At 40.5% G+C, this 11820-nt stretch overlaps 1 protein-coding gene across 13 annotated transcripts in view; it reads right to left on the bottom strand.

Moving 5' to 3' along the window:
* Positions 1-11820, bottom strand: part of fat3a (FAT atypical cadherin 3a) — a 291897-nt gene that overhangs the window by 183171 nt on the left and 96906 nt on the right. For all 13 annotated transcript variants that reach the window (XM_020619087.1, XM_020619094.1, XM_020619093.1 and 10 more), the window contains exon 2: positions 3704-7030. In XM_020619087.1, coding sequence (XP_020474743.1) covers positions 3704-7013 — 3310 coding nt within the window. In that variant the 5' untranslated portion in view covers positions 7014-7030. The remainder of the gene's footprint in view (positions 1-3703; positions 7031-11820) is intronic.

The following is an 11820-nucleotide window of genomic DNA, read 5'->3' as shown; positions in this document are numbered from 1 at the left end:
TCTTATAACAAAAGTTTTTATCTATGTACGAGGCCACACCACCTCCCATCTTATTCTCTCTGTTTGTGCATACCAAGTCATAGCCCTCAAGGTCAAAATCCATTCCCCTTACATTTTTCATCCAAGTTTCAGAAATAGCAATTATATTAAAAGAATGTGTAAGACTACTAAGATAATGTTTTATACTTTGAAAGTTTGCTTATAAACTTCTGCTATTAAAGTGAATTAATGATAATTTGTTTTCAGTCTTAACATTGCTGTTAAACTGCTCATCCGTGTAATACTTGCAGTTATTTTCAGAGTTCTTAAAAAGTTTTTTTCAGGGTCAAAGTCATCGTCCGATTCATGATAATGTTGTTCAGTGGCTCCAATTGTGTTCAGTTCCAGATCCAATCCCTCAAAAACTATTAACCTCTGTAGCAAATCACTTGCCTCATTCCATACGTGGGTCATACTTGTTGTTGGTTCCTGCTAATTGTTAGTTCCAATGCTCATCTGCCCTCGCAGATATCAATATACCTACGTGTTTCTTCATACAGCTGAGGGTCCAGCGACCCCTTCATACTCTCCTTGTCTCGGCATACTGGTCCTCGGCGTGCTGGTCATAGGTCCTGGATTCTGGTTCCGAGGACGGGTCACTAGTCGGTCATACCGTAGGAACGCGATGTCTCCCCTCACCCTGGCCTCCCTTAACCTCGGCATCAACTCCCTTCTTCTCTTCCTCACAGACTCAGTGTAATCTTCATTTATATAAATATTAGATCCTTTAAGCTTCTTTGCTTGTTGCAGCATTATATAGGCATATCAACCATTTGCATGATACCCAATTACTCCAAGTAAACACAACGTAAAAAAAGACATTATCCAATGGCCATATTACACATGAATAATGAGCTGCACTTGAACAGCTTCACTGAGTCACCACTTGTCCACCATGTTCTCCTCATGATTGGAAAGGTGGGCCAAATCCCTCATGTATGAAGATAAGCCAATCGGGAACTGAGAATTCAGTTTTATTTTCTTTTTAAGCAAACTCTCTCACACAGACAACTATTCTGTCTTACATTCACTATTATGCTGTTGCTTACACGTGACTATTCTCACTCACACAGACAATTAATATCTCTTACACATACACTATTATTCTGTTTCACATACAGTATTAAACTCACTTACATATTCTATCATAATTTGTTACATATACAAATTTCCACTATTACATAAACTATTATGCAAGAATATAATGTCTGTGCATGTGTGTATGGGAATATATGGTGCTGTCTGTGAAAGGGTGGGCCTATGATGGTGCATATAAGAAAGTAATGTTGTGTATATTAAAAAGAATAATAGTTTGTGTAGGAGAATATGGAAGTAAATAAAAAGGGTATAGTAGTATGTGTGGAAGAATAAAGTAGTGGACATGTGAGCTTATGATGTAGTATGTATGACTGAATATGATTTATGTCTCATAGGGCCTCCCATACAAACTCAACAAGACTTTCAACCTAAACAACAATATACATATGTCACTTGTACCATGACTGTTGTCATAGTAACACTCATACGCTTCATACAACCACTCCATGGGCAAGCATAACAGACCTTTACTGTCATGGAAACAATCATAAACATGGTTGTGATTATGGAACCATCATGTTTCAGTGGGTTTTGGCACAAAATCTATTGATTAGGTTTAGGAAATATGGTTGTTAGACATCGCCTAACTATAATGTGATACCTGCTAACACAAACGACATATGAACTCATTTTTTACAGGAGGACAGTCTACAAAAACTGCAACACTGAACAAAACAATTCACAAAATGATAACAGCCACAGACATGGAGTCCAAAAATAAGTTGTAACTGGGTTCAAATATAATAATAAAGCATTCCAATATCTAACGGGAAGAAACCTGATCTGTTTGTCTGTGTAACAATTTCATAGAAAGGCATCATATATTCAGCCCACAAAAATGACACTCCAACAATCAGCTATCAGAAATTACCTTGACAATGCTACTAGTCCCTGCCAATTGCACACCCCCCTCTGCTATCCAATTTTCTGGGAGAAGCCCTACATAAGTGTAAGGCTATAAACATTAACATGAGATGGCACTTTATAGAGATAAAAAAATGTTAGTCTTCCTAATCTGGGAGATGTGAAAATGATGACCAACCACACTCAACCATAAAACACACCCTGTGAATCATATTATTATACAATTATTCTCATTTGGCAGTTTCCCACAGCGACACAAAATCAAGCTTTTGCTGTGAGAGGATCCAAAGAGAATTGGAAGGCTGAGATGATTCACAGCCCCCTTTGAATAAAGGTAGAAACTGTTTAAAGGATTCTGTCCACGTATTCTTTGTTTTGACCTCTGTGCATTCAGTTTTGCCAAAATGTCACTATTTCAAACATAACTCAGCGCATCATGAAATAGGTCACACAACATGCCAGGTCTTAGTATTTATATTAATTATAGTCAACCTCTATTTTATTGTCTGTGTTCTACCTCTAAAATTTCAAATTCCAATTTTATACTTCAGAATAAACATTTTGTATTTTAGGGCTAGTAATGAGGTAAAATGATGATTTGATTTGAAACAGGTGATGTCAACAGATTGAAATCATAATTTGGTACAAAAGTGGCATCCAGGAAAGGCCGAGCCCTTTAGGAGCAAAGATGGGCTGAGGATTGCCAGTGTGCGGTTGATTATTTTTCAGTACGTTGTATACTCGTGTTTAACTATACGCAACTTGGTTTCAACGCTGACAGTTCCTGTGCTGTTGAATTCTTGTTTTCTTTTCCGTATACTACTCTGCTTCCCTAATGGCATAGCTTATCCACCTGGTTACTGCCTTTTCACCTGTCTGTCCCAGTCCTCCGGCTCTCCTGGTTCCTACCATTATTCAGTCTACTCACTTGTTCATCCTGGTCTTCTCAGCCATCACTGCCCTACCCTGTTTTTGTACCATAAATTGACTCAGTTACTTTCATTTTCCAGTAAACCTCCTTTTTTCCACTAGCACCTGGGTCTGCATCTCGAGTCCTACCTCAGTTCTCCCTCACCCCCTGGTGAGGGGGACGTAACCATAACAAAAATGACAACTGACACACTTAGTCACTCGGTGTCCTCAGTCGCTAAACATCTTTTAAGTGTTATGAAAAGGAACAGCAACATCACACAGTGGGAAATGCTCTACTGTCCCAGCTTATTCTGGAATGTGTTGCAGGCATCAAAATTGAAACAATAAAATTGATGAGGTATCATATCAAATAATGTGCTGCTGTGTTGTTTTCAATGTAATACAGGGCACAGATGATTTACAAATCACTATTTTCAGTTTTAATTTTGATTTTACATTCCTTCAGTACTCAGACCAATCTGACACTGTAACTGCACTGAATATACAGTAAGATTTATGGGATCCTGTAGATTCATATGATTGGGCAGCAAGACTATCTTCCAAGCATTAATTCACATCATTATTCATAGTTTCAACAAAGTCTACCAAAACTTAGCAGCCTTTTCCACAATAAAGACTCTTTGGCAGCAGGTGAACTAGCAGTCCAGAACATGTAACTTATCAAAATCTAAGATTTCAAGATTCAAGGTCTGGCACTGTCTTTCTGTCTTTTTTTAATTTCAAAGCACACTCCCCTCAGGACAAAAAAAAAAAAAAAAAAAAAACTCACCTGTCTCTTCATCAACAGCAAATCGGCCAAGCCCACTCCCATCACGAATGGAATACTGGATTTCTCCATCTCTGCCAGCATCATCATCATTAGCAGTGACCTGAAGTATAGTAGTTCCAATCCGGGCATTCTCTTTAATTAATCCTGACAAGGCAAAATGGGAAAAATATGGGGCATAGAGGTTTTCGTTCACATCTACAACCTCCACCTCTACAAATGTAACAGAGAGAAGGGAAACGGGCCTTCCTTTGTCTTTGGCCTTCACAGTGAGGTTGTAGAACTGCCGGGTCTCATAGTCCAGCTCCTTTGTCAGCCGAATAGCCCCACTGGCCTTGTCTACCTCAAACCATCCATTATAGTCATTGGCTAAGGAGTACCTTACCTGGCCTCCCAACCCCATATCTGGATCTTGGGTTTCTAACCAGGCCACAACTGTTCCTACTGGAAGATCCTCCAGAGCCCTGGCTTTGTACACACTGGGGATAAATAGTGGTGGGCAGTCATTCACATCCTCCAATATGATTTTCAATGTGGTCACAGAAAACCTTTGGCTCCCTTTCTCTGCCTTGTCCCGAGCTTCAATCTTCAGGTTAAATGTAGAAATAAATTCTCTGTCTAGCTGGCCAGCAACATACACTATCCCATTAGTAGAGTTGATACCAAACTGGGTGCTGCTGGTCAAAAGAGAATACACAATCTCCCCATTGGGTCCAAGATCTTTGTCAGTGGCCTCAACCTGGATGACATCTGTAGCTATGGCAGTGTTTTCAGGTATGACAATTCTATACCCTCCTTCTTGCAAAAACTGGGGTGCATTATCATTAGCATCCTCTATGTAGACAGCAAGCAAACGCCAGGCAGTTTTCTGTGGCAAGCCAAGGTCATAGATAGTTAGGTTGAGGAGATAGTGATCTCTCTTTTCTCTGTCCATGGGCAGGAAGACACTGATAAGGCCAGTCTCCATGTCAATTGTAAAACAATTGTCAGTGTTTCCATCTGAAATAGAGTATAGAATCTGACCATTGAAACCTGTATCACCATCATATGCATTCACCTTGAAAACACTTGCACCAACCTTTAGGTCTTCTCGTACAGCAATATCTGTGGGAAAAGCTTTGTCAAACTGGGGCATTTGCCGATTGACAGAAAAAAGGTCAATAAAACCTTCCTCAGTTTTGGGCTTGGTGCTACCTTTGGACTTTTTGAGTAACTTTTCAGCTAACCTTTGGGCTACCCTTGTCTCTTTACAGTTGAAACTTTTGGGAGGAGATTTCCCTTGAACAACTGAGATGTTAACAAACATAGGATCGGAAAAGTTCTCTCCATCTGTGGCAGTTATTTTGAGAGTAAAGAGACCGTTCTTTGGACTGGCTGTGGCAAGGGAACGTCTCAATGCAAGGACCCCTGAATCTGGGTTCAGGTCGAAGTACCCCCATTCATTTCCTGAAATTATCTTATATTTCACCAGCTCTAACTCATCTATATCAATCGCTGACATTGTGGTAATTATTTCATCCACAGGGAAATCCCTAGAGATCACCCCTTGGCATGCCACCTTCTCAAACAATGGGTGGTTATCATTTACATTTTCCAGATGAATTGTTACATTGACTTCACTCTCTCGTCTGTAAGGTGACCCCCAGTCAGATGCTCTAACAATAAACACAAAGCTCTCTGATGAGGATTCAAAGTCCAGCTCTTTAGTGGTGCTGATAACACCAGAAAACTGATTGATTTTAAAGGGTAATGGCTGAAGGCTGGAAATGCTGTAAGTGATGTATCCATTTTCTCCTTTATCTTCATCCACTGCAGAAACTGTTAAGACACTGGTGTCAACTGGTACACTCTCATTGACAAAAACCTCATAAGTGGACTGAGCAAATGTTGGTGTGTTGTCATTGGCATCCTCGATGGTTACTCGCACAGTAACTTTGATTTCACTATCAACTTCCAGTACCTCAAGATTAAAGACATCCTGGGTCACCTGCAAGAACCAGCGGGCGGTGGAAATGACACCTGTTAGGGTGTTAATTTGAAAAAAAGCTGAATCTGCAGAAGGTGCCAGGATATATTCTGCATCATCAGGCTCTGGATTGATTTTAACAGCTTCTACAATCGTGCCTGGTGGTGAAATTTCATTCAGAGTAATTTCATACAACTCCCTGTCAAACTTAGCTTTCACTGTCTGCTGTTTCTTGACCATAATGTGGACAACCTTGACAGGAGAGAACTTCTGTGGGGTTCCCCTGTCTTTAGCCTGCAGAGTGAGGTTACAGCCATATGGGTAAGTTTCCCAGTTTATTGACTCTGAAGCCTTTATGGCAAACTCGCCTACCTCAGATCTTTCTATGAAAAACTGCTCTGAGGGATCTCCACCCACAATGACCACGGAGTCTATCTCTCTGTTTAAGCCTTCATCTAAGTCTTCAACAGTGATCATGGCATACACAGGGTCTTTGTCAAGCCACGAGGGGCTGTGGGTGATCACATTCATGACTGGGGCATGCTCATTCACACGCTCTACATGGACAAAAAGCTTGGCTGTGCTGCTGACCCCATTATTTCCATAGAGCTTCATGCCACGGTCCACCGCGAGGATTTCTAAATCATACCGGTTCTGCTCATCAACATTAAGCTTTCCACTGAGAGAAACCACCCCACTGGTTGGGTGTACTGCAAATAGCTCCATTTTTTCCTTGAAGAAATAGTAAAACTCTCCATTGGAGCCAATATCTGCATCTGTGGCGGTAACTTGTGCTATGCTAGTCCTGAGAGGGGTGCTCTCTGCTATGGTGATGGAATAAGTGGTGGGTGAAAACAAGGGTCTCAGGTCATTCATATCCAAGACCTGGATGCTGACTTTAGTCCAGGTCTCCAGGAGGGCCTCTCCCTTGATAGAGGCTTTCACTGTCAATACATAATTATCCTGAATCTCTCGGTTCAAGATGGCTGCATTGCCACCTTTAGTTCTTATTCGCAAGAAGCAGAAATCCCCCAGTACATACTCCTCTGCCTTGAAAAATCCCTCATCATCACCTGAGGTGATTCTGTAGCGGATGTCCCAGGAGCGCTGGGCCAGGTGGATGCCCATTTTAACTTTACTGTTGGCATAGGTGCGTGCTGCTGAGTTTTCATAAACAGTGGCGTGATAAACAACCCGAGTGAAGCCAAAGAGAGGTCCACCTTGAGGGGCCCCCTGGGTGTTCTGGCCACAGCAGAGTGGTGACTTGAAGAACAGCAATATCAGCAGCAGGGCCAGGCTGAGAAGAGGGGCTCGCATGCCTGCCCACTGGCCCATATTCACATCCATCCCATCATCACTCCATCCTGAAAAAGAAAGAAACACAGAAAGGTTGGTCACAGGGCGAGAGATTTACAGTACCAAAAGGCATGACACATATCCATAGCGTGACCTTTCAACTTCCATGCCTGACAAGTTAATTATTATCCATTGAACAACACAGATTGAAAGTTGGCAAGAGAGGGGATGTCCACAGTTACCAGGCAACCAAAGTGAAGTCTGACATCATCCTTGTGTGGTCTCTGGACACTGAAATTGCAAGTTTCACAAAAACCAGAGGTGGTTTAAGAAGGAACAAAATAATTGTATGGCTATGAAGAGAAATGTAACATCACCAACACTAAAGAAAATAATGTAGAGGACAAAATGGAGGAAATGCATGAAAACTGCAGCTCTGTGTCTCAAAAGCATGTAACATCTCCTAAAGCAAACCCAATAAGGCTTTCAAACTGAGAGAGGTAGCTGTTGTGTTCAGATTATTTTCTTTTTTCCTGAAAAAAATCAAATGTGTCCTGAAAGTAAGTAGCCACAAATATGTGCCAATCTGGGCTTTGGGAATGAAGCCTGATCCGGTTATGGCCATGTTGTGGCTATAGGAGTGCCACAGTGGTCTGCATTTAGATGATTCTGCACTTTCCACCACAAGGGATTGACAGATGGGGGGAGGGGGGCACACCATGTTTGAGTTCACTGATAATAACATACTGTTGAAGTGCACGACTCAACCTACAAATTCTCAACAACACACAGTTACACACATGTGCAAACAGCTCCTTTAAAAGTATAATCTTATTTTTGTTTCAAACTGGAGTCTTAACTTCTGACTGAAAGAAAAAACATTTGGCTTTGTGAGCGTGACCAAAAACCACCTCAGTTGAAACAATGCAAACCAATGCCTAAGCCTGCATTTAAATAGAATTCAACCGTCATCCAGGGAAGAAAGGCTAAAATCTATCCAAGTGAAATGCCAAAAACAACACTTCAGATTTTGTCTGACCTTAAACTGTCATCTCAGTGTCAGCTTCAGTCAGTGAGGCTGGATGTGGAGCGGGGGCAGTGGGGAGGTTTCGAGGACTTTCTCACTAGAAGTGTCCCAGAACGGCCTTAGTAACGATGCCTCAACACTGCATTAACCCTTTGAATCAGGCTGTTGTTTAGTGTTCACTGTTTACTTATATACTTATGCTACAGTCACTACAAGTAAACCTAAGCATACTACTCATCAATTGGCATCAGAATCAGAGACAGGGGTGTAAAAACCATGTTGATTGGACTTTCTGAGCTCTACTCTGGTCAGAAAACTGTATTGATAGTATATAAAATACATGTTTATCAACCCATTTCATTTTCATTTTCTTATTTTTATTTGGGATGAATATGATTTAAGTTTTCTATCAGGACCAGAGATACTCCTGCTGTTACTAGGGAGTAACTGGAATGGTAGAGTAGCATAGCCAATTTTGAAATGTTGTGTATTGTTAAGTCTGTATCACAGGGCTGCAGAGATATGTGAGACAATAAACTATGGGAAGTAGTTTTAGGTAAGGTAAACCAGAAGTGTTCTCTGTACTACTCCTTGTATTACTTTTCAATAGATTAAATAAAGCTGAGGCCTGATTTGTAATCTAAAGTTGCATAATATCATCTTACATATATAAAATATTTTGGCAAATCTGCACTAAGGTCATACTGCATTAACCACTAAGAGTTTCTGTTTGCATTGTCACAATGAACAGACAATCAGCGGGATGACTCCTGTTTCTAAACATGAGAAAAGGAAAGATCTGAAGGTATACAGAACACCTTTTTAAATGACACCTATACCTATACAGATTTATGGATGATTATCCTTTCAGGACACCGGTAAATCCCACTCATTCCAGCAGCTGTGTGTATGTGTGTGTGTGTGTGTGTGTGTGTGCGTCTTCTAGTATAACTCTGAAAACAAAATGTCTTTGAGCTGATGCTTCCAGGCTGCTCAGAACAAAACCAACAAGTCCATCAAAGCTCATTTCTTTCCTAATTTGTTTATTATTACATGCATGCTGGAAGAAATGGCATGTGTGTGGAAAATTAGATTGTAGCAGCCTGTGGCACCATTGCTGTTACTGCTGCAGAGCTTGACTTCAGCCTGCTGTTATTTTCAGCTGCTGGAATCCCACAATACCCATGAGGCAGCCAGAGTTGGAAGTACCACAAACATACTGTAAACCTGTCCAAAGCGTGTAAAACACACAAACCTGTGGCCACCAGAGCTTATTCCTGTCCCCCAGTATGTGGAGCTTTGCCCTGAGGGCTGGTTGTGGGGAGCGTACAGCGGGTTGACGTTGAGCACATGTTCCTGATATGCTGTCCTGCTCTCCCTTTTAGACAATGCTGTCACGGGCAGTGTTTGGCAATGCTATCTACCAGGGAGGGAAACCATCAGCAGGCTGGAAACACCATGTCACAGGTGACAAATTTGTATTTGGGCTTGTGTTTTCTCTGAAGTGTGGCAATAAACACATTTCTCCTAAGTCAAAGTCAAAATCAAAGTGTCTATTTTGTCATATGCACAGTTAGGAAAAGGGTTTCCCTGTACAATGAAATTCTTACTTTGCCATCATCATGAATGCCACAAAATACAAATGAAATATAAAGTAGATAAATAAGTAACAAAATCTAAGGCAATTTAAGCAGCAAATGCAGCAATATAATAAAAATATATAAGGGTATAATAAGAGTATGTATGCTGCATGGGAGCAGCATGTGCAGCAGTCAACAGTCCTGTTCATGTTTTAAATGTGTGTGCGTATGTATGTAAAAATAAGCAAATAGCTAAATACACCATGGAAGCAGAAAGTTTGACTTTGATATTTCTGGTATATTCCAAGTCTATGGATAACAAATTATATTAACTCTCTTTTGCTTTACTGCTTATTATTTCGAAAGCACATCGTAGTTTTGTAGATTTCGTTTTTCCTGTTTTCCATGCAGTAACTACTTTGCTTTCTTTTCTGTACATTATACAGATATAACAAAAAAGACATACATAGAACTTTGAATATATCCCTCTGAATCCTGATATTTTTTCTTAAACATCTGCTTAAGCAACATTTTCCATAATACACTTTATTGAAATATCATCCAGCCTGACAAACTCCAGTGATGATGATGTGATATGGTTAAAGGTTCTGCAAATAAGTGTCATGATTGGTTCCTGTTTCCTCTGTGAGACTCTTATTTTGTTATCTCTTCCTATGTTGGCCTACCTGTCCTGCTGCATCACCCACCTTACTTAACCTGCTCTGTTGCAGATTGTAACTTGCTGTATGCATTTCTTAACAGCCTCTCTGCATTTTTCTGCTGGACCACTGGATCTTTGACCAGTTTCTGCCCCAGACCTTGTTGCTTTCTATAGGTTTGATATGTTCAGTCTGCCTGCCTGCCCTGACCTGGGACTAAGTCATTCACTCTGATTTTCACTTCTTATCTGTTTGCCATCCTGCTTGGCCCTCTGACCAGTTCTGCTCATGTTGATTTTGTATTTTGGATCTGCCTGATCTCTGAATCAACCTGCTGTCTGTTAGAGATTAGGAGTTATTTAATAGTCCACATACTGCCACTCAGTTACCCGTATTCCCAAGTGTTGGAGAGCTCTCTGTTGACAGAACAGTGCTCACTCTCTGACTCTGGCAGTTTCCCATTTCATCTGTTAAGAAGTACGCCATTAGTTTCCTACCTGCATGGTCCACCATCTGGGGACTCTGACCACTTCCTAGATTCACCACTGCATTTGAGTCTCTGCTCCTGCCTCTCCACCTTTTTATCTGTACAACTAAATGGATTCATAACCAAGTATCATAAGCATTTGAGTCACATCATAAAATCCCCCCACCTGCCAGCCAAGATTCTCTGACCACCAACATTATTCCTTACTCGCTGATGGTAAAATCTCCCTCCTGCTGCTACCAGTCCTTTAGCCTGCCACCCTCTTGAGCAGCTTTGCCCTTTTCTTATCTCCCACAATAAAACCTTTCATTCTCTTAAATATGTGGTGTGCTTTTGGGTCCAGTTCTTGTTACAAACCTGACAATAAGTGGAACAAAAATTGTGCATATTTTGTCAAAATGACAAGTTCAGAATCATTTGACTTCAATGTCTACAAGAATTTAAAATGGTTCTGTTTAGGGCTGCAACAATTAATCAGTAAAATTGAAAAAAAATCAATAAAAATAGCTGCCAATAAATGTGACTGTCAATTAGCTGGATTTAGTCATGTAGCTGTGAGATGGCTGAGTCGGCAACTGAGTGACTACATCAGTGAGGTGTATCAAAACGTTTGAAAAACAAGAAGCAGTGGGTAGTAGTGAGCAGGGTTACAACAGAGAAAATTGGATGAACAAAATCATCTAATATTTTATTTTGCAATCAGAAAGGAGACTGTGCCAAATATGCAAAAGGTATCTGTCGTTGCAAGGGAGCGTGACACTAGATCTTAGCACTAGACACATTGGAGTTACAGTAGAAGGGGAGTCTGGAGCTAAGTCATTATCTTTGCATATTGTGAAGAAATTAAACTAAAATTATGAGGTACTTGATTTCAAGTAATGTGGTTATGTGACATATTATGAAGCTAATCATATTTAGGAACATAATGGTGGGTTGTGTAGGCTGCTAATAATGGGTACTAAATGCAATAAATAAAACTACAGTTATATACAGTCAGGGAAAAAATTATTTGAACCCCAGCTGATTTTGTAAGTTTGCCCACTAACAAAGAAATGATCAGTCTACAATTTCAATGGTAGGTTTATGTGAACAGTGAGAGACACAA

This window comes from Monopterus albus, unplaced genomic scaffold (assembly GCF_001952655.1).
Source record: "Monopterus albus unplaced genomic scaffold, M_albus_1.0 scaffold214.1, whole genome shotgun sequence".
Classification (NCBI taxonomy): Eukaryota; Metazoa; Chordata; class Actinopteri; order Synbranchiformes; family Synbranchidae; genus Monopterus; species Monopterus albus.
This window is presented reverse-complemented; position numbering and strand designations above follow the sequence as displayed.